Raw genomic sequence first — 21,828 nt, 5'->3', positions numbered from 1 at the left:
GGATGTCGCATGCGGTGGCCCAGAAAGGGATACCTGGGCATGGTCTTCTCACCACGGGGCCTTGGAGTCCCCTTGGCCCAGGCCCTGGGATCGAGGGGAGCTCATTGTCTCAGCTGCTGTCCGTTTCCAGAATCTTCTCCGTCTGATGGCATTCCCAGCAGTGTGGCTTTCTCATGGTGATCAGCAGCTTCAGATGGGGGCGGCCTGCCTTCCAGATTTCTGGCCCCAGAGGAAACCCTGAGGAACTGAGTAGCATCTCCCTGTGGCGAAAGGGGAAGAGGCCGTAGATGGGCATTCTTGACTTGCAAAGCAGCGCTCAGCCCCGCAGCGTTGGGCCCTCAGCACGGTGACTCTCAAGGGGACCTTTTCGGTTGTCACCATCTGGGCAGAGGGGCTGGCATCCGGGGGCAGGTAGGGCAGGGATGCAGCCGCACAGACTGTGTGCAGCGGGGGCGGGGGTCCCCACCACGAAGGGGGACCCAGTCCAACGTGTCCTTGTGCCGGACGAGGCTGAGAAGCCCTGTCCTCCACCATGAACTCCGGAGGAAGGAGTCATGCTTTCCTCTTCCCCAGTGGTAAGAGCTTCTCCTGGCTCGCAGCGGGTGGAGAGCTGACCGTGCAGGCGAATGGATGATGGACTGAGCCGAGGCTGTCGGGGAGATTTGTGTTTCTGTCCAGAGACGGGAAGCTGACGGAGGGTTTTGTCTAGAAGGACGCGCTCCGCCTGACTTCTAAGGGGTCGCTCCCATCATGGGGCAGCGGCTTCTCGCCGGGGCCGAGGTGGCGAGATGGCAGCCCTCTACCCCACCCGAAAGGATGCCCCCCGCCCCCAGCACCTGGTCGCTCGGCCTTGGTTTCGCTCCTTCCCTGCAGGGTGGGCACGCAGAGCTGACAGGCCCTGCGGGGGACAGAACGGGGGGTGAGGAGAGGGGCTGCGGGTGTCCAGCCTCACGGGCAGGTGTGGGCTCCGTGACCCCACTGTGCTCTGCTTCTCCAGACGGGGCCTCCTGACCCTCAGGCCTCCCTAGTACACGGAGCGGCCGGCCACTCTGGGAGCCCCGAGGGCCGTCCCATTCTCCGTGTGTGGGTTCTCTAGCCCCACCACCTCCAGCTGAAGGGCCAGGAGCCGCCTCTCTCTCTCCACCCGCACCGGTCCGTCTCTCTCAGCTCTGCGTCTCTTTCTGTCCTCGCCGCGTCTGGGCGTCTGCGTCTCTGTCGTCCTTCCTCTGTCTTTCCGAGTGTCGACCCGTGCAGATCGCTCTTATTCTGGGACCCCACGTCTCTCGAGGCCTCCCTCTCTGTCCTGACGTGTGTCTTTCTGTCCACATGTCTAGAACACGAGGGCAGGGCTGGTGGCTGCCTTGTCCCCTGCGGTCGCCCCTACTGCCTGCAACAGTGCCTGGCCCCTTGGACCCAGGGTGACTCTGACAGGGGACGGGGAGGAAACGGAGACCCCAGGAGGCAGGGGTCCCCTGTCCGGTGTGTCCCCCTCCTCTGGGGCTGTGCTGCCTGCCCGGAGGCAGCCAAGGGAGCACGCGCCGAGGCAGACAACCGGCAAACCTCTGCCTTCGAGTACGTTCATTCATCTCCGGCAACTGTCAAAATATTAAGCTAACTGGGACCTGATTGTTGCAAATTGCTCCAAAAAATAGCTGGGAGCGCTTAAGATTTTTAAAAGAGGTGTGTTTAATGCCGCAATTGTCTTTTGATGGTTTTATTAAATGACGGAGAAAGTACAATTAGCATGTTTTTCCTCATTTGGCCCGTGGCGCTCATCTGGGTCTAAAGGAGGACCACTCCGGTTTCCATGGAAACCAGCCTGTCAGGCTGGCTCTGGCAGAGTCAAACAGGAAATCTTTATTCCCAAAAGCAGGTTGTCAGATTCACTCTCAGTCAAAGTGCAGTGAAAATATTTTCCTTGTTACGGGCCTGTGGTTCCCAGGCACGGAGAGCCTGTCCCCATGGGGCCAGCGGTGCAGGCCGGGCACCGGGGGCTCATCCTTCTATGTGACCACAAGGCTCAGCTCCGGCCTTGGGGCTGTGTTCAGGGACAGAAGCAAGAGGCCCGGCCCCCTTTGGGAAGGCACCAGGTCAGAAAGCACTGCTAGGAGGGGAGTTCCACGACGAGCTTTGCAGAGGACACCTGGCTGCTGTCCACCCTGCCTGCTTACGTCCTTCATGTCCTGCAGATGTGCTCTTCTCCACTCGGAGCATCTTCTGTGTTGAGGAAGCTACATTTTAAGGCATCTTTGCAGACATTTCCCGGAAAATACTGGAACCCCGGAGGCGTAGGTCTATGCACACAATAGCACCGAGTTGCTGTGTGACCCTAGGTAGACCCCTTGACCTCTCTGGGCTCCAGGCTCCTCCTACACAGGGGAGAGGCGAGGGACCATGCGATCCCCAGACTTTTCTGGCTCATGGTTCTCAGCCCAGGCAGGCCTCCCTGGTAGGCCTAAGGAAGGTTCTGTTTCCTGTCACTTGGCCCACAGTGGGGCTGAGCAGCCCACCGCCCGCCTGTCAGCACTCCACCCGGATTGGAGTCCTGAGTCGGTTGTCGGCGGCCGCAAATCCAAGCGTCTGGGGTGAAGCCTCCCACCTCGCGGGACGGGCCTTGCCCAGGAGCTGTGCAGCCACACCCCAGCTTGTGGCCCAGCAGCGGCCGCTCCCAGGGCTGCCCATACAGGCTCTGGCTCTGTGTGTCCCTGAGCCTCTCACGTCCGTGGGCTGCTATCCTTTGGGCCTCCTCTGGCAGGAGCTGCTAGCCTGTTCAGGAGGCGGATGTTCCCTCGCCGAGCACCGGTCTGCTGGATCGGGTTGCAGACACTCGAGCTCAGCGGAGCTGGAATGCTCTGGCTCTGTCCCCTCTTCTCTGGGAGGCGGCTGGAGAGGGCCCCACCCGAGAAAAGCGGTTCCCCAGCCTGTGATCGGAAGTCTTTCCAGCAGCCTCCAGGGGGCAGCACTGGGCTGGGCTGGGGCAGCTCCCCGTGCCCTGGGCCCTGGCTCCCACCTTGTGTCTCAGCCCCACCCGCCCTGGGCTCGCGCTGCGCCATCACTCATGTGGTTTTTTTCTCTGAAGGTACTAAAAAGCTGACCAATAAGGCTACCCTGTGGTATGTGCCCCTGTCACTGAAGAACGTGGACAAGGTCCTGGAGGTGCCTCCAGTCGTGGTAAGGAGACCCCCCTTCTGCTTCTCTCCAGGGGGCAGATGGCAGAGGCTACCCAGGCGTCCCAGAACAGCAACAGCGGGGGCTGGGGGCCGGCGCTGCCCGTGGAGTGGGCTGTCCCTGGCTGGGATCTTCGTGCAGGTTTCGCTGGTGGACGTCCCTCCCGGAGGGCCCTTCCTCACGTCCCGACCAGAGTGGGTCAGGACGGTGCCAGGTGACAGGTCCTTCTGAGAGAACCAGGTCCTCCCGGCTGTGTGGCCCAGGCCAGCCGCTCCTCATCTCAGCCCCTGACGAAACGGAGGCTAAGATATCTCTGTTTCCGCCCCTTCCCTTGCCGTCCTTGGTCCCCTCACTGTGGCTTGCTGCACGAAGGGAGCCTGTTGTATTCGTTCCCAGCCCGCTGGGCACGCTTGGTTGGGCAGCCTGTTGGTGGGTGAATGTTGAGCCGATAGAAGGATTTTGTTCCTTCCTTAACTTTGTGGTGCCCGAGTCCCTGCATGTTTCCAAGACATGTGTGACAGCTCCTCGGTGGAGGCCTGTGACTCTGTTCTCACACCTAAGCTGTTCTAGAGGAGCCATCCCGTGGCTCGGACGGTGGCTGCCTTGCCACGAGCATTTTCCTGTGCAAAGAACAGATTTTTGTAAAATCAGTGTAACTGGGAACCACAGCCGTGGGCACTGGCGCCTGCTCTTTTCGCACTGAGCTCACCGAGAAGCTGGGTCCTGTCCTCCTCCTCACCGGGACGCTGGCTGCAGGCCCTTCCTGCTCCGAGGAGGCCTGCTCTGGCTCCGCGGCCCACCTTTCCACTCCCTGCACCTTTGCACGTGTGAACCTACAGGGGGCGCTCCCTGGAACTCCCCACCAGCCACACCTCTGCCCGTGGCAGCCCAGGTTCTGACCCCACACCCTGCCTGGAGCCCTGGGGGCAGGCGAGGTCTGGGTGGCACGTCTCCCCAGGTCGGGATGGCGGCCTGCGGGGCTCTAGTTGCCACAGTCTGAATATCTAAAACACTCTGTGGAGACAGGGGAGACAGGGTGCTTGGACCTTGGCCTGAGTTGGATGGGTGGCCTGTCCTGTGGTCCCACGAAAGAAGGGACATCGTGCTGCCACCGGATGACGGCGCTGGCGCCACCCGTCCTTGCACGAGCGAGGGGTCCGTTCTGCTGCAGCCTTGCTTCATCCAGACCCCGGGTCTGTCGAGGTCACGTGCACGGCTTCAGTTTGGACATACTGTTCTCGCCAGAACGCTGCCCTTCCTTGCTGCCCCGGCCCACCCCTCCCTCCCACTTGCTCTCTCCCCTCCCTGCCGGGAGTGGGGGCAGGACCCTACACTCAGGAGTGAGTGATTTTTCTCTCCGGAAATTACAAGCATACCCACCCCCGCTTTCATCTTTTGCGCCGAGCCCTGGGTACTCGGTCTGTCACATCGCAGGGAAACACGACCTAATTATCGAGCTGCTTGCATTTCCGGACACCGCACATTGTGGAAGTCTCCCACAGGCCCTTCTCTGCTTCTGCACCTGATGCTACACATTCTGGGGTTGATGCTGAAGGAAGCTTCCGGGGCTGAACGCATGAGCCTTTGCTTCCTCTGGCCCCTCGGGGTCTTCCCGTCCTCCCCAGGGAGCTCACCCCCACATCCCTCGGGGGCCCGGAGCTTTCCCAGCCGCTTTGCTGAGCCGGCCTCGATAAGACACAGACACCGACTCTGCCCTGTGGAGGCAGCCGCGGAGAGGGTTCCAGATGGGAGAAGCCACGCAGATCCCAGCTGCGGGGGACCCCGGTACTCACGGGAGCCTCGTCCCCCAACACGTGCAGCCCCGCAGAGAGGCCTTCAGTGGGTGTGAGATACAGGTCTGCTCTTTGCCTTGTCCTGATCCATCCTGGAGGGCTCGGATGGCATTTATGCAGGCAGCGTGGCCACAGGCTTTCTCATCCCCCCAGCCCCGAATCCCACCATCGACCTTTTACAGACCACTGTCCTTTCTTTGAGAATACACACATCTCTCTGTCCAGGTGTGTGTGTGTGCCATGGACACGTATGTCACACGTATCAGAGCACACACTCACGTGTGCGTAGAGGGACCCCGTGTGTGTCTCCCTGAAGTCACCGGCGGTCGACCCCCCACGGCAGTGTCTGGGGTCAGGGGCTGCCACTTGGCTCCACCCTCTTCTCCAGGGAACAGGGACCTCAGAATCTCTGCAGTGACCCAGGAGAGGCTGGGGCATCCGAGAGCAGACACTTGGGTTGTGGGTTTTTTTCTTGTTACCGGTGTCAGAATGTGTGCTCAAGTTCAAAGTCTGCCCCGGCTCTTGGACCTGTGGGCTGAGCTGGCTAATGATTCACATCAGTGGGGCTGGACGAACCCTTGGGGGTGAGCGTGGGGTCCCAGCCCCATGCTGGGACTTCCAGTGGCTTTATCCCGAGTCAGAGCCGGCTGGCTAGCATTGGGAGGAGGCTGTGTTTCCTCCGTCTTCTTGGCCCTTGTCCGCCTGGGGCCGCGCCAACCGCGTGCGAGGGCCCAGGCCCAAGTAGCAGGCTCACACGGCCAGGATTTATGAGGCTCGGGAGGTTGGCTGGTCCTTAAAAAATATCTCTTTAAAAGGCATTTCTGGAGGACACTTGAGTGCAGCCGTGAATTTCACCGGATAGGTACAGCACAGACTCTGCTTGCACGCTCTTGACTGTGGACAGTGGGACAGGAGGCTGCGGTTTATTTATGGAGGAAAAGGTTGAATTATCCACCGTAACTTAAACACTTGGGGTTTGTTTCTTTTCTTTTCTTTTCTTTTTTAGTGGGGGGTTTGTTTCTTTTGAACAGACTCCTCAGCTCCTTTCTTGGCCTCCTTGGGAGACAGGTTCTCAAGCCTCAGATCATGGTAATTAAGTCACAGACTGGTGTTCCAACCCTGTGCGATTTGGAGCAGAGCCATGAGCAGGAAATCAGGATGTTTAAAACGGGCTTTTGAAAGAAGGTCCAAAATTGTCATCTAAAGTGAACTACCTAAGTCGGAGAGGCTGTAGCGGGGCGTGGAGAGGGGCCCATGGGGCCCTTCGTGCAGAAGCTTCTCCATCGGGTTTGCTGGAAATGCCAGGAGGGAAGGCAAGGGGAGATGTCAGAGCTAACGGAGGGGAGGCTGGCTGGGCGTGGTCGGCAGGAAGGGAGAGGGGCCTCGGGGAAGCTGGCCACCGAGGACCGGGCCTGCGGCTTTTCCAAGGGGTCCCACACAGAGGGCTTGTGTATGTGTCCTCCACTGGGCTTGGGGACAGGGCCCTGGCTGTGACATCGGCGAAACCCAGCATCTCCTGCTGTGCCCTTTGGAACCCACTTTTGTGCCAAATTTTATATTCATGTTTATCCTTAACTTCTTGGGTCCGAACACCTGTGATCCGTGATGACAGCATCGGTGGGACTGTCGTAGCTTTCCTGTGCGTTCCCGCAAGTGTGCAGCCTGTCGGGCAGGCTGGGAGGTCCGCGGGGGCGGGTCGTGTTGAGGGGAGAGCAGGAAACCTGTCGGTTTCCCATGATTCTGTAGTTCTGTGTCGGGGACAAGTCCTAGGAAGGAAGGGGCATGTGTAAAACGTGACAGAGGTTGTTGACGGGACGTTTGAACGGCAAAGGGCTGATGCGTTCAGTACTGAGTCCATCCCCCAAGTCCTGTTAGGCTGAGAAGGTGGGCTAATGCAGTCGGAGGGGAAATATGGCTCCTTGGAAACGTGGCACATGGCCCGGGAGAACTTTTGTCTACACGTGGACATGAAAACAACGGAGGAAACACGAACTAAACGTTTGAGTCCGCTTATCTCTGGGTACATGCAATTTTCACCTTCTCTATGTTTATATTTTTATATTAATTTATTTTTAAAAAAGATTTTACTTATTTGGCAGCGAGATCACCAGTAGGCAGGGAGGCAGGCAGGCAGAGAAAGAGCAGGAAGCAGGCTCCCTGCTGAGCAGAGAGCCCGATGCAGGGCTCGATCCCAGGACCCTGAGATCATGACCAGATCCGAAGACAGAGGCCCAAGCCACTGAGCCCCCCAGGCGCCCCAGTTTTTATTGATTATATTAAGTCTTCCCAGGACAGGGATGGGTGGCTGCGGTTGCGTGCCCGGAGACCATGCCAGGAGAGACTTGAGGCTGGGGGGCCGAGCCATGCCTGTGCAGGGAGGGCGAGGGCGGGAGGCCAGGCTCGCCGCTGCTGGCCTGACCGTGTGCGCTCCTCTCGGCAGTACTCCCGGCAGGAGCAGGAGGAGGAGGGCCGGAAGCGGTATGAGGCCCAGAAGCTGGCGCGCATGGAGACCAAGTGGAGGAACGGGGACATCGTCCAGCCTGTCCTGAACCCAGGTAAAATCTGGGGTGCAGGGCGGGGGGTTCACTTCTGCTGGCAGGTGCCGGATGCGGCAGGCTCCAGAGCACTCTCCCCTTGGGGTCGGTGCAGCCCCTCACTGTGGCTGTGGTCCTCACAGCCCTATACCCTGTCCCTGCAAACCCGTTCCCAGTCGCACCGTCAGCGCTGAGGGGACGGGACAGCTCTGGGGGTCCCAGCAGGCCGTTGGAGTATGAGGCAGAGACCCCACTGCGTGGGCACACGGGACGAGCCTGTGCCGTCGCGTCCGTCCCGCAGGGTAGCTCAGGAGCACATTTTTATGGGGTTTCCAGCTCCTAAAAAACAGGCAAATGGCAGCAGCTCTTTCCACGTTTCTCCTCACCAGCCTGGCCCTCACGTCTGTGGGCCTACGGCTTCCCCTCAGGCCGGGGCCTCCGGGTCATTCCCTCCCATAGCCGGCGTCAGCCAAGTGTCTGCCCAGAACCCGCACAGAGAGGTCCAGGCTGGTTTCCTTCCAGATGGGACTTTCCTCCCCAGTCCTTAGCAGGCCGCTGCCCTGGGGATCAGACCGTGCAGGGCAGGGTCTCAGGAGGTCTGTCCCCCTCAAGGCCACCGTGAACCACTGGGTTGTGTGTCTCCACCACACACACACGAACACACGTCATCCGAGGGGAGAGGATGTGAGAACATGCTATGTTCTGTGTGGGGCTCCACGGGGTGAGCCCTCAGGGTGCCCCGGACACAGGTGTGTCTGAGTTCCACGTTTTGGTCCTTGACAGCCGAGGACCTGTCCCGAGTAATCCCTTCCTCGCTGATGGGGTTTCCAGCTCCCCCGTGTGCCCTGGGCCCCCCTCCCCCCACGCTATGCCCCAGCTCCCGCTAACCAGGACGACGGTGGACTCCAGGACACAGACTGGACTGGGTTTCTGGTCCCCCCGTCTGCCTGCCCAGGCTTCAGGCCACATCCAGCATCAGGGCAGGGGGGCTGGTGACCACCCAGCAGCTGTGTGAGTGAGGACGGGACCCCCTGGGTTCGTCGGCAGCGCCTGCGTAGTGCGCGCAGGATTCTGCAGATCTTCCTGTGCCCTCACGCGCATCTCCGCCTTCTCCTCCTCACTCTCCAGCTTCAGCCTGCCCACAGCAAAGGCCGGTTGCCTGTGAGTGGGGGAGGCTTCACTGTCTTTTCACATCTGCTTCACAGCAGACGCCAAGATGATAAATTACTTGTTAGTATTCGTAAGACAGAATGTTGCTGGAATAGATGATCGGTTTCTAACACAGTCACCCAGAAGATGGGCCTGGGGTCACTCCTGATGGTGGAGGGCGGCGACCATGCCAGACCCGGGCTCTGCTCTCGTGGCGGGGGCAGGCAAGCCTGCTGGTCAGGCAAAGACATGGGAGACTGCCAGGTGACGTAGGGAGAGGCGATGTCTTAGGAAAGGTACAAAATTGGTGCTGAAGGTATTCTGGAACAGAGAAGCTGGAGGGGCTGAACGGCAGCCCTCCCCCTGAAGACCTGTTGTGTCCCACCCATCCCCCATTCTGGACTCTTATCTGCAGAAAGGGTGTTTGTTACGATTAAGTTAAGGATCTCAGGACGAGGTCATTCTGCATTACCCAGCTGGGTCCCTAACACAGGGACCAGCGACTGTTCTCATTAGACAGGAGGGGAGAGACGGTGTCAACCCAGTGGCAGCAGGGATGGGCTGGGAGGAAGTCTGGGCGCCCGGTGGGGGCTGCTGGGGCGCTCCTCTCTGTGGGCCCTTTCTGGCGAGTGCTTGGGGTGGGAGCCAGTCCTGGACGCCTCCTCTCTCTGGGAAACCATGTAACGCTCACGGTTTCCAGCCTAGGTCCCCTCATGCAGGGGGTTATTTATTTCCTGCCTGACTGTGAATCGGATACATAACACTTCTCAGAATCTATTACCCTCCACGACTTTAGTCAAAGGAGATATTCTGCACCTCAAGATTTCTTTTCTTTCTTTTTTTTTTTTTTTAAAGATTTTATGTATTTGAGAGAGAGAATGCACAAGAACACACACGAGCTGGGGGGAGGGAGAAGCAGGCCCCCACTGAGCAGGGAGCCCAAAGTCGGCTTGATCCCAAGAGATCCCATGAGACCATGACCCGAACTGAAGGCAGATGCTTATCCAACAGAGCCATCCAACGCCCCAGAATCTGCTTTTTCTTCTTTTTAAAAAGATTTTATTTTATTTTATTTATTTTTTATTTATTTGTCAGAGAGAGAGAGTGAGTGAGTGAGCGAGCACAAGCAGGGAGAGCAGCAGGCAGAAGGAGAAGCGGCCCCCCGCTGAGCAGGGAGCCCGATGCGATGCGATGCGGGGCTCCATCCCAGGACCCTGGGATCACGACCTGAGCCAAAGGCATGCTTAACCCACTGGGCCACGCAGGCGTCCCCAAAATCTCGTTTCTTGATAGATTTTTTACAAACTTTTATTTTTATTTTTATTTTTCTGTGTTCCAATAAGAATGCATCTTTCTCAGATGATTAGCTTAGGGACTGGCTTTTAAATGCTGCTTAAGGCAGTCACATGCCCATTCCTTGCTGTTTTTGAATGTGCCCTGCATTTCTGACCTCAGTGTCCTTGAAGAACTGGCCTCACCCTGGCAGGGCGGGGCTGGGCCTCTGCAGCCAGGCCTCCCGGGCCCAGAGGAGGGCAGGATGGGGTCCCCAGGACCCGCCAGCGGGGCAGGCGCTCAGCAGAGCGTGGGGTCGGCACTGGGGTCTTTGGAGCACTCCGGCCCCTTCCTGCAGGAGGCCCCCGCCACCCCCCGTATCTGCAGCCCTCTGTCAGGGTTGACATCAGAGCCCTGTCTGGGCAGGCTGTTGCCTAGGAGCTCCCTCGCGGGCTTGACCTTATCCTTCAGGTGTCCTTTCAGGGAGTCTGGGAGTTCTTCAAAACCCAGCTTTTTGTTTTGTTTTGTTTTGTTTTCTCCATCCGACAAGAGAAAATACAATTACCTTGAACTGTTTGATCCACAGCCATCAGAGGTCCAGCTTTGACCATGGAGGGACTGCGTGGCCATCGGAGCCGTTTGGGGGCAGTCGGGTTGATGACAAAGAACCCAGCTCCGGCTGCTGGGCTGGGCCCAGGCTCTGCCCCTGCGTGGTCAGCCCGACCACAGCCGCCCCCAAGAGTGCTTGGTGTGCATCTGGAGTCTCCTAGGATCTGACCAGGCCCCATCTTCCTGCGCCCATCAGCATTTGTTCTGGGGAGAGAGCGAGGCAGTGAGGGACACGTTGTGGAGACTTGAGCTGCCCAGGTCTGAGTCCTACCTGCGCCTCCATGGGGACTTAATCTCTGCCACTGTTCCCAGGCTGTTAACAAAGGAGAAGGGAATTCTGGGTGTGTTTATAGCCGTGTTGACACTCTCCCGTTGCTGCCCTGGGGACATCACTCGCATTCTGGGTGCTGCCATGATCTTGAGATCCAAACACTAGGTGCCCTGCCAGCCTGTGCCATGGCAGCCACCGCCACTGCAGAACCCTGGGACCTTAGTGCCCGAGCTCGTGAGGTTTATTTCTCATGAAGTCCAAACCGGCTGTTCCTGATCAGGGGGTGCCCTGCAGGTGGGGCGGACTCGTAGCTCTGCGTCTTGAACAGGTAGCTTTTGGGGTTACCTCGGAAGGGGAAAGGTCAGGGGCTTCCCCATCTGGGGTTCGCATGGGTCGGGCTGAAAGCAGGTAGCGTTCCACTCACACCTCTCTGGCAGGAAGGCGGCCTGCCGAGGAGGCCAGGCAGCGTGGTCTGGTGTGCGTGGAGAAGGGGAGGAGAAGGGGCTGCCCAGTCCTGCCGGCTGACCACCACGTGCTGTTTCCTTCCCACGCCCACGTGGGGCATTTCACCCTGAACCTGTCCAGCCACTGCCTGACCTCAGGGATCAGAGTCTTGGATTGCATGTGGTTCCCGCTGGGTTTAGAGGTGGTACCTTGTGGGCCAGTGGCCGGAGAGCAAACCATGGGTCCCCTGCGCCAGCATTGTGTCCACACTGTGCTCCCGGGGCTCGTGTGCTGGTGGGGGGTGCTGCGTCCGTGATTGTTTACAAAGTTGGGAGTGAAAGTCAGAAGACCCGACTGTCCAGATGGAGGGTCACTGCAGCCCTGGGAGCGTGTAACCCCGAGGTATTGACTGGCTGCCTCTGTCTCGGGAGCGGGCCTCCTGGGCACACTGGTGTCCCCAGGAATAAGCACCATGACCCGCTAACAGAGGGGTTGATGAGCCCCTGGAAGCCTTTCCTTTCACGGACCAAAGCACGTGGAGACCGCAGTTGTCCTTGGAGAACTCTCCCCTGAGTGGCCGGCACCTGGACGCCCTCCGTGGCCGCGCAGACATCGTGGTGCTCGGTTGCGGGCATCGAACTGTCTCATGGCCTAACCCCACTCCTTTGCCGTTCCAGAGCCCAACACGGTCAGCTACAGCCAGTCCAGCCTGATTCACCTGGTGGGGCCTTCCGACTGCACCCTGCATGGCTTCGTGCACGGAGGTAAGGAGTCCGCGGCTGCTGCTTGCTCACATCTCTGTCTCCGGGAGCCAGGCAGCCGTCTGACCCGGTTTAGGCTCCCGTGTTTGATGAAGCAGAAGTTTAAACTTTTAAGAGGCTGCATGATAAATTGCTGAAATACAGTCGGCGCCGGTTTTTTAAATTGGAAACGAAAGTCAGGTGGCTGGCTCTCCTGACAGAGGGTCACACACAACCTTAGAAGCTGAGAACCACAAGGTGTGTAGTGGCCTCGGGTTGGGGCAGGGCCTTTTGGGGCAGTGATGTCACCAGAGAGTAACAATGTGACCCGTTACTGAAGCAGGGCTGCTGCAGCATGTTTTTGGTTCTGACGTTCTCATTTATTTCTTCCTCTGGTCAGATTCCACCTTAAACAATGTAGACCTTGAAGTTCCTAGCTTGGGAAATATAGGGGACTTAGCCCCAGGTTCACAGCGGGACACTTTTTACTTTAATGGAGAATTGATTGATAGATTGTAATTTATAGAAAACAGTAAGCATGGGCACAGTGCCATTCACTTAAGCTCTTGCCTCCAAGGCCGGGAGTACCAAGCTCTCTTTTCTTTTCCTCTCAGAAAACTCCTATTCATCCTTCAAAACCCAGCTCAAATGGTACCACTCTGTGCAGGGTATGTTGATATTTCCACCCAGGGCGGCTCAGGGCAGTGCTCGATCTTACTTTGTGTAGGTTCTAGGACTTTATACAGCGTCGAGCAGGCGCTCTCCTGAGGTGCATTCCATGAGCGGGAGGCACAGATCACATCCACGTTGAGGAATACGGGATAATAGGTCCTGGGCCTGTTGGAGTCAGAGAGTGCGCCCCAATTTGAGAAATACTTTTAAAGTTTGCTTCTTTTTTTTAGCTAATCCTCTTTGGTGTTTTTGTCTTTTTTTTTTTTTTTTTAATTTCACGATTGTTTTCCTCCTTCAACTAAACGTTGGCTGCAGTGTCCTTTAATCCGATTAACTTAGATCCTACCCATGAAACTGGTACTGCCCAGGCCCAGGTCTGTGGTGGTGGTCAGAGCATCTTTGTACCCCAAGGACAACTGTGACCCCATAAGCTTGCTTGTCTGCTTTTCCTCACCAGCCCTTGCCTGCCTCCTGGAAGTGGGAGGCCCCTCTTCTGAGCGCCCCATCCGGAGCCCAGACCCCATCACTTTCAGCCTCACTGAGCTCCATTCCACCTGAAATCAGTGAAGCTGTGCCAGAATTTTTGCTTGTGTTGTCCGTATGTTGGAATTTTGGGAGAGGTGGCATCTCCACACTTCGCTGTCTCCTGGTTGACAAGCCGGTCTCCCTCCACACATGCTGGACGGCGTGAGTGATGGAATCGCTGCAGATCTAGGACCCGTGTTCTGTCACAGAGCCTGAGCTGCTTCCTTCGAAGTAGGCACGTTTCTTTAAGAAGCACGTTTAAGGAACGTTTATGCTGGCTTTGTGGTATTTAATGCCTATTTTAGTAGAGGTTAAAAGAAAAAAGCCAAATATTTTCCCCAAGCGCAGTCATCTCTAAATAGCGCCTAGTAAGTCACCAGGAGCGAGTGAACAAAATAAACGCCACGCTGAAAACACCTGCAAAGACCTGGGATTTCACAGCGTTTTCCTACGGAGAGGAAGGCCGCAGTGCGAGGGGTGTCTGAACGCGCGTCTCCATCAACGTCCTCTCTAACCTGTAGCTCAGTCAAGCCAAGTGCAGGAAATCATGAGCTGAGATGGAGGCTAATTCGTCTTTTATCCAGTAATTCTGGACCGTGTATATGTCTCTGAAAAACTCTCGCCCTGTCCGGTTTTCTGTGCCTTTCACACACCGGACAGTGTCAGCCTTGCAGCTCGGCCCGTGCCAGCACTTAAGAGCGCACGACGCGGACGCTGACTGTGCTGAACTGGGGCGGGGGGCGGCCCCAGATGGGAGGCCGGAGTGCGGTCCGGTGCCCCGTCTTTTGTCCTGTCGTGGGTGCGCGGACAAGCTGTCCGGGATTCACCGAGGGAAGCAGGAGCCGAGGGCAGCAAGCCGGAGGACACAGAGGACGTCGCTCCCACACCGGGAAGGAGGGCCGCCTGCGTCTCTGTGGTTGTGGTCTCAGGGTCTCCGCCCGAGTTCCAGCCTGGCTTTGGGCTTCTGCCTTCCCCGAGCCCTGAGTGAAGCCGCGCGGGCCCTTCCTCCTCTTCTGGCCTCCCGTCCCCTCCGCCCCCTGCTGGTGGTTGTATCCCCGAAGCGGTGACCTGGCGGTTACTTGGGGGGTGTTTAGGTTCATGCCACAGTGAAGACCTGATTATAAACTCATCCAGACGCCCATCCTTGATAAACAGAAGAGGAATTGCTGGTCCTTCCCGAACATACAAAAGTGCAGGCATCTGAGCCCCAAAGTGAGCGTCTTTCTCCAAGGCCAGGACGGAGGCGAGGGCCACCCTGTCATGCGTGTTCATGTGGCTTCGGGGATTGGAGCCGCTGGCGTTAAACCAGAGGGACACTCGGAGGCCCCGGCACTGACAGAAAGGAGGGAAGGCTCTGTCTTTGCAGATGGCACAGTGACATACCTGGGCGACCCCAGAGATTCTGCGATGAAGATAACTCAGGTTATTAAAGACTTTAGGGAAGCAGCAGCATCTAAAATGACCAATACTTGCCCAAAATAGAAAAACAATTTTTCGTTGTTTCTGTTTGTAGGCTTGTCTCTTGTCCCACGTGTGTTTTGGGTTGAATTTTATTTATATCATGAAATACCACTTTTCAGTAATTTGCTGGAAAGGTATAGGGCCAGTTTTGTCTGTTTGATTCGTCTTCTTCAAGGTGTTGTTCTTGTCTTCCGTTGGTTCCGGCGACAATTGCTGCTGCTTTCTTCCTCTGGAACACTCCCTGCCTGGTCCTCTGTCGGCTCTCCCACGGGGCTGGAAGGGGGTCATTGCTCAGCATGGCTCGCATGCGACAATGGCGGGGGGCTCCCTGGGGGTCACCCGGCGTCACTCAGGGCAGGCTGGAGGAAGTGACTCCGCCGTGAATTCTTCACTTCTGAACCTCTGGTGGCCTTGGATGTTTCTTGGGCGCTTTAACAAACCTTATTAACTAGTTTAAACCAAGGTATCCTACGGGAGGGTCCAAAATGGCTTTTGCCAAAATGCAGCTGCCCCATCCTCACTTCATGGGGGCCACAGCTCTGGCTGTGCTCCTGGCTTATGGCTCTGTCTCTCTAGGGGTCACTTGGTGGGCCGGCCGCAGACTCGTCGCATCACCGCGTCTCCCACCCGCTCCGAACACCCAGCCCCCGTTGCCCTGTGGAATGCCTCTCAGTGTAGTTACACCTGCCGGACAGCCGTGCAAGATGCGTTTCCTTGCAGAGGGCCCCCCTCCGCTCCCCGCAAGATGGACTGCTCGTTCCCTGCACTGCCCTGTGCTGGTCATCCTCACAGAGTTTGTTTTCTGGTGGCTTCCTAGGGAAGGCGTATGTCAGCCGTATGAAAGGCTCAGCAGCTGTGCGGAAGGCCCCACATAGTGGCTTCCACCAGACAGACGACAGCTGCGCCCTGTGGGATGACGAAGCTGTAAGATGTCCAGGGCTCCTTGGGAAGCTCGCTGGTGTTGGCGACCCAGGCTCCCTCTGCCCAGTCTGCCATCCCTGGAGTGGCCCCATTTGGGTGGTGGTGGGGCATGTGGTGGCACCAGTGTTCCAGCCCGGAAGGCCGGGGGGCTCCCAGGAAGCGGCACCAGCCGCTCGCGTCTGCTGGTGGGTCTAGCTGGCCAGACGTGTCAGTCAAACTCTAGAGCTGCTGTAGGAGAGAGGGAGAAGTCATTGGGGGGGCAGTCTCTGTGGGGGCCTCAGGAGTAGTTTTTCTGGATTTGGCATATGTCAAGCGTTTCCTGGCTGGGTGTGTCATTGTCTCCCCAGGGCTTGGAGGCATCGGTGCTCCTCTTTCGGCAGCCAAGATCCCCGTTCCGAGATGTGGGGAGTCTGTGGTTCTCTCCTCTGCTCTCTGGCTGCACCTCGGCCTGTCCCTCTTCCCTGAGCCTCACGGCTCGCTCTGGCCTCTGCCCTGAGCCCATCCACAAGCTTCCTGCGCACTGCTTTCCCCAATAACATGGAATTGAGAGGTCCGCATTTCCTGGGCTCCTCTCCTTTGCAGTGGCACCCCCCACCCCCCCCCCACAACCCACGCTGCGCTCCTGCCCCGGAGCCTGCTCTGAACAACCGCGCCCCCTCCCGGGGGGGTTCAGAGCAGCCCAGCTGTCCGGAGTCTGGGGACCACGCTGGGGAGTCCCGGCTCCATCCCTGCAGCTTTCCACCGCCTCTTACACCTCAGTGCGCCCCCCTCTGGTGCGTCTCCGTTCTGCCTTTTCTGCCTTTTCCTCCGAGTCAGCGCTTCTTTCGGGCTTCGGACCTTCTTCCCACCCACTTGCGGGTGTCCGCCCCAGGGGCCAGCTCATCCTTCCCGTGGTGTCTGTCGGTCCACTTTCCCGAGAGGTCGTGGATTGTGGTCTCATCCTCGCCGCCTGTCTGGATCGCCAGGGCCCTCAAAAATGCAGATGCCCGCCTCACCCCCCTACCCCCCAGTTGGACCAGGTGCCGTGTGGAGGCCGAGTGCTGGGGTCCTGGTGATTCTGACAGACGGGTCAGCCCAGGAGTTACCAGCAGCTGCTGGGAACGTGCGGCCCGGGGAAGAGGCCACAGCTCGGAGCAGCGAACCGTGCTCAGACCCGGCGCCCAGAGTGTGTCCTGCCTCGGAGCACTATTCCCAGTGGTCCCCACTGTTCCCCGGCGTCCTTAAATGAGCAGCCAGTGCCGTGCCGTGCTAACGACTTACAAACTAGATGACAGAGAACCTTGTTCTTAAAGTTAATTATTGTTGTCCTCTTAATAACCCTGTGGAAAACCCCAGAATCCGGGAAAGGAAGGAAGTTTACAGACTCAGGGAAGGGTGTTGGGGGCAGGCAGAGCTCTGTTCTGGATGATTGGCCCCGACTGCACCTTCCAGAGCTTCCGTGAGGGGTGGACCTGCTGGGCCCTCGACCCAGGGGCTGACCTGGGTGATGCCAGTCGCCTCTCTGGTGCCTGTCCCGGACCTCTAGGAGGGGGCGTGGGGTTGTCTGTGGTAGGGATCTTGTGTTCACAGTCACATCTGGTTCTGAGTAAAAACTGCCTCTTCTCCAAGACGAGAAGGCAGCAGCGTGGCAGTGAACTGGGGCTGACCTGGTTTCCTAAACTTGTCTGTCCCTCAGCAGTCATCTTGGTGCCTGTTAGGAACACAGATTCCTGGGCCTTCTCCAGGAGGCTGTGATGAGCTGGTCTGGGCCCTGGCCTGGGGACCTGCATTTTGACACAAATGGCCTGGTGGTTCTCGTGATTCGGGGCTCCCAGAGACTCCCAGTGAGGGGCCTTTGGTCTCAGTGCCCCCAGCGACTATGCCCTCTCACCCATTCCCCCAACCTCTCAAGAACATTGGACGCCCACCCCCCTCCAAGTCCTCTCCCAGGTTCATGTCTCCCCACACCAAATCTGTGCTGGGGCCAGAGTGCCCGAGTGTGGACAGAGGCCAGACCCCACCCCGAGAAGCTCCAATAAGTTCGGAGCAGGCCCCGGCATCTGCATAGTCAAGCGCTTCCCAGATGACTCTCCCCATGCCGACAGTGAGGGCTTCTGGGAGCCTTCCTGAATCGCAGATCGCCCCTGTCGCCTGAGGCCTGGGTGCCTTTGCTCCCCCATATCAGTCCCGGACCTTCTCCTCCTTCTGCATCTTTTCTCCTCGTGCCTCACCCGGCCCCGTGGCCTCTGATAAATTTGTTCTTCCCTGCTCGAGTGGTCTCGATGTCTCCCCTGGGACAGTGGCCCCGTGGACCTGGTCTTTCTCTTCCTTTCTCCACGCGGCTGTTCTTCTCTTCACTTCTGTGGAGTGGATGAGGATGACACCCGCTAGAACAGTGTGGCTGTCCTCACCGGGCCCCTCCCCCCGGGCCTCATAGCCTCCCTTTCCGTACAGGGGTTTGGAGAGGGTGGATTAAATGAGATAATACGGGGTAAACAGCCGGCACGTAGGGAACACTTAGTAAAGGCTGGTGGCAGTTACAAACCGCAGGCCCTTGAGCAGTGCGGGTTTGAACCACCCGGGTCCTCCTATGTCTGGATTTTTTTCAACAAAGACAGGACAGCGTGTCTCCTCCTTGGGATTTTCATGTCATTTTCTTCCTCTTTGCTGACTTTGCTGCACGGCACCGTGTACGATGCAGTTGACACACGCAGCCCGTGTTAGTCCACGGGTCCTGTGGGGGGGGGCGCGTGCTCAGCGGTGAGCTGCTCGTAGTTAGGTTTGGGAGAGTCGAAAGTTGCAGGCGGGTTTGTGAGGGGATCGGCATGCGTAACCCCACCGTGTTGTTCCAAGGTCAGCTGTAATATTTACTTGGTTTACTAGCTTTAGTCCAGACGCGGAGGGAACACGGAGAGCACGTGCTCTTTTCTCCCGTCCAGGGAGGTGTTTGTAAGATACGTTTACGTGAGCGCAAAGCGCATCTTAACGGTAACAGGAACGTAGCCACCTGTGAGTCAAGCCCGTCCTCTAAATGGAAGAGTCAAGTCCGGGCTTCTGGACAGTCCAGAGCCGCAAATAGCAGAAAGAAGAGCGTTTCCTGTCAAAACTCGGGTTTGGCTAAAGATACTCTCAGAGGAGAGAGTGGGTCACTTGGAACTTGTGCTACCTAAAAAGAAAAATTAAAAATAACTGAGTGCTGGAATTGGAAAAAGAGCAGCAGATCCACCCCCAGGATGGAGGGGGACGGGGGCGGCAGCAGGCCCGGCTGTGCGCGCGTCTTAGGACCCCCCCCCCCGCCCGCTGCTGTCCCCGCCCTGGTCCCACCTCCCAGCCATGGGACCTGAGAATGTTGGGCTGTCCGAGCCCGGCCCCCTTCCTGTCCTCCCCAGGTTGCGGGGTCCTGGGGCCCCACACCTCCAGCATCTCCCCTCCCTGACCTGCCCCAGGCAGCACATCACTCTCGGCAAAGCCTGACTCTGCCCGCGGCAGCCGCAGCTCTCCTGGCACAGGTCTCGCCGCTGCCTGCAGGACGCCGCCCCGCCTCGTCGCTGCCCTCGGGGAGACCGAGACCGTCTTTCCCTAAGCGCGCCTCTTGCTTTTCTTTCTCCATATCTTTGCTCGGCCTCTCCCCACCCGCGCCCCTTCTGTGTGCCCGGCCCTCAGGCCGTCTCCTCCCTGGTGCTCCAGGAGCCCCGTCTCCCCAGGGAGGAGCAACCTCCCCTGCCTCCTTCTGCCTCCTCACGTGCGTGTTTCTCTCTTACACATTTCGGTCTTTCTGTCACTTCGAATGGTGGCGATATTCTCAGGTGTTTATTTCCTGGAGGTGGCAAGCTTTCTTGTCCTGACTTCCTCCGTTCCCAGCCACTTCGCAGAGAACCTTATGCATGGAAGGAACTTGGTGTCCGCTGAGTGAGCGAAAGACGTCATTCGGAAAGGTGGTTGGAGTTGATGCTGCTCACTAGCTGTGTCCTGAGCCATTAGCGGTTTGTCTCAGAATCGCAGCTCATAAATCCAGCTGAGTGTGGCGCTACAGCCTCCTTAGATCAAGCTCCAGACGGGGCCCCAGTCGACGGGCACTTGGAGGACAGGCTGGGCTTTCCAGCACGCAGAGGCAGCGGCGTGCTGCCCGGGAGCCCACGTCCGTATGCCTGATCCTGCCTGGCACTCGGCTGGAGTGTGGGGTGGCCGCCGACCCCTCAGCTGGACCCATTCTGCCTCTGTTGCCGAGGCCAGCGGTCTGGTCGGTTTCAGCCATGGCTGCACCCCGGCCGCGGAGCCCGTCAGCCGGGAAGGGACGCCTGACACAGGGAGCGTGAGCACTGGTCGGCCCTGGGAAAGAATGCCTCGGTTTCGGGAAATAAGGGGCCGGGGTGAGTCGTTTCCTAGCCTGTGCGTCCCCGTGAGTCTGCAAATAAGTTCATCTGTGGGGACCCCTGTCTCTAGCTCTAAGACACTCTGATGGTCTGTGCTGGGGCCCCCGATTTCTGGGGTGACCTTGCTGACCCGACGGGGCTCCCAGATCTGCAGCTGACTTGCTTTGGAAAAAGAATAACGGAATCGTGACTGTCATAAAACCTTTCTCAGTTGGCGTTACTGGGGTGCCGCTCGCCACAGTGTCCTCGGTGCCCTCAAGCCAGCTGGGGAGGCCAGTCATCTCTTTCCTGGCCGAGCGGCCTCCCCGGGCCCCCGGGCCCCCTGCCATGCCTCCCCTCCCCTTCCATCTTGGTGCCTTGGTGAGCTGTCTGTCCTCCGTCCTCCTGGCTCTCTCCTCATCCTTTCTGGAACCTGCTCCCAACACTTCCCTCCTGTCAAGGAGCCCTCTGGCCCGCCATTGCCAAAGCCCCAGAGCAGGTCTTGGCGCGCACGGCTCGTGCAGCCCCTCCTCTCAGCCTCCCTTCCTAGGCCCCTTCCCTCCCCTCCTCACGCCCATGGCCTTGGGGCCTCATGCTTGCTCCCTCCCTCGGGGACGCAGCTGGCCTCATGCTGCCCTGGGCCCTCGGCTCCCAGGTTTATCGCTGCAGCTGAGTCCCCTGGACCTCCTCTGGGATGGCTGATGGGCTCCCCCAGCGCTCCCCCTGCAGCGGTGGCCAGGCCACCCCCTCGGTCGTCTGGCCAGAATTCCCACAACCTTCCCGGACTCAGCTGGCTCTCTCTCGGGCTCTGCTCCCCATCTATCGGCCAGTCCTTTGGGCGCTACCTGCCAAACAGATCAGAATGGGAGCTCTCCCCACCAACACTGCCCCCTCCTGCTCCCTACTTCCACTGAAGTGGCCTCTTGCCTGACCCCTCAAGCGCGTCCTCTCTACACGGCAGCCTCGTCTGTCCCTTCAGAGCAGAAGCACAGTCCAGCCCGGCCTGTTCCAGGCCCGGCAGCGGCTTCTGTCTCGCTCCCAGAAGAAGCCAGATCTGTCTTTCCTTCCTTTTTTGTAGAGGTGGGGGGAAGAGAGAGAACGTTAAGTAGGCACCAGGCCCAGCGCAAGCCACATACAAGGCTGGATCCCACGCCCTTGAGACCATGACCTGAGCCGAGATCAAGACTCGCTCAACCGATTGAGCCACCAGGCGCCCCAAAGTCCGATCTTATTTGTGCTGCGTCTGTCCTTATGAGGCCTCCCTCCAAGAGGGCCTTCCCTTATGCCTCCCAGTCCTCCCCATCTTGTACCCCTCTCGCCCTCCTCTGGTCCCTCACTTTCCCAAGAAGCCTGGGGCCTTTCCAGCTGCGGGCTCTGCCGCTGCCGCTTCCTCTTCCCGGGCTGTCACTGTTCCCTCTGCTGAGCTTCTGCCGCCGACAGCTGCCCAGCTGCTCCCCTTTCTCTGCAGGTCACTGGAGGAAAGGCGGGTCTTCCCGGGCCCCTGTGAAAGGTGGACCCCCTCCCCGATGTGCTCACGGGGTGCCCAAGCGTTTACCACGCCCTAACAAACACCTGCCCGTTGGCTCCCCGCCCCACCCAGAGAGCAGGCTCACGGTGGGGGGCCTTGGTTTCATGGGCTCACTGCGGCATCCTCAGCCCTGAAAGCAGGGCCTGGAGCCGAGCAGACATGCAGGGTGCCGAGTGGATGACCTGGAGAGAGTGCGGGGCCGCAGCACGACGGCCGAGTCAGCCCCACGGAGGAGCATGTGCAGGACCGTGAGGCGCAGGCGTGCGGCAGAGCCTGACGCAGACACCGCAGCCCCGAAACACCCAGCAGCCAAGGGGCCTCATGTGGCTCCCGGGGGTCCTGAGGCTGGGGGACTGCGCGGCTTAGCGGGGACCCGAAGGAGAAGGCGGCAGGGAGACAGGTGGTTCACG

The 21,828-nt window shown here is 58.7% G+C and overlaps 1 protein-coding gene across 10 annotated transcripts in view; it reads left to right on the top strand.

The window, feature by feature from the left end:
• Positions 1–21,828, top strand: part of ACOT7 (acyl-CoA thioesterase 7) — a 94,010-nt gene that overhangs the window by 36,829 nt on the left and 35,353 nt on the right. For all 10 annotated transcript variants that reach the window (XR_014299670.1, XR_014299671.1, XM_082686782.1 and 7 more), the window contains exons 4-6: positions 3,080–3,171; positions 7,402–7,516; positions 11,918–12,004. Coding sequence is in view for 8 of the 10 variants with exons in the window: in XM_082686782.1 (XP_082542908.1) it covers positions 3,080–3,171; positions 7,402–7,516; positions 11,918–12,004 (294 nt within the window). In the remaining 2 variants the exon portion in view is untranslated. The remainder of the gene's footprint in view (positions 1–3,079; positions 3,172–7,401; positions 7,517–11,917; positions 12,005–21,828) is intronic.

The sequence above is a fragment of the Mustela nivalis genome, assembly GCF_964662115.1.
Source record: "Mustela nivalis genome assembly, chromosome: 10".
NCBI classification, from domain to species: Eukaryota; Metazoa; Chordata; class Mammalia; order Carnivora; family Mustelidae; genus Mustela; species Mustela nivalis.
Note: the sequence above shows the minus strand (reverse complement) of the source record. Positions and strands in the feature narration are given on the sequence as shown.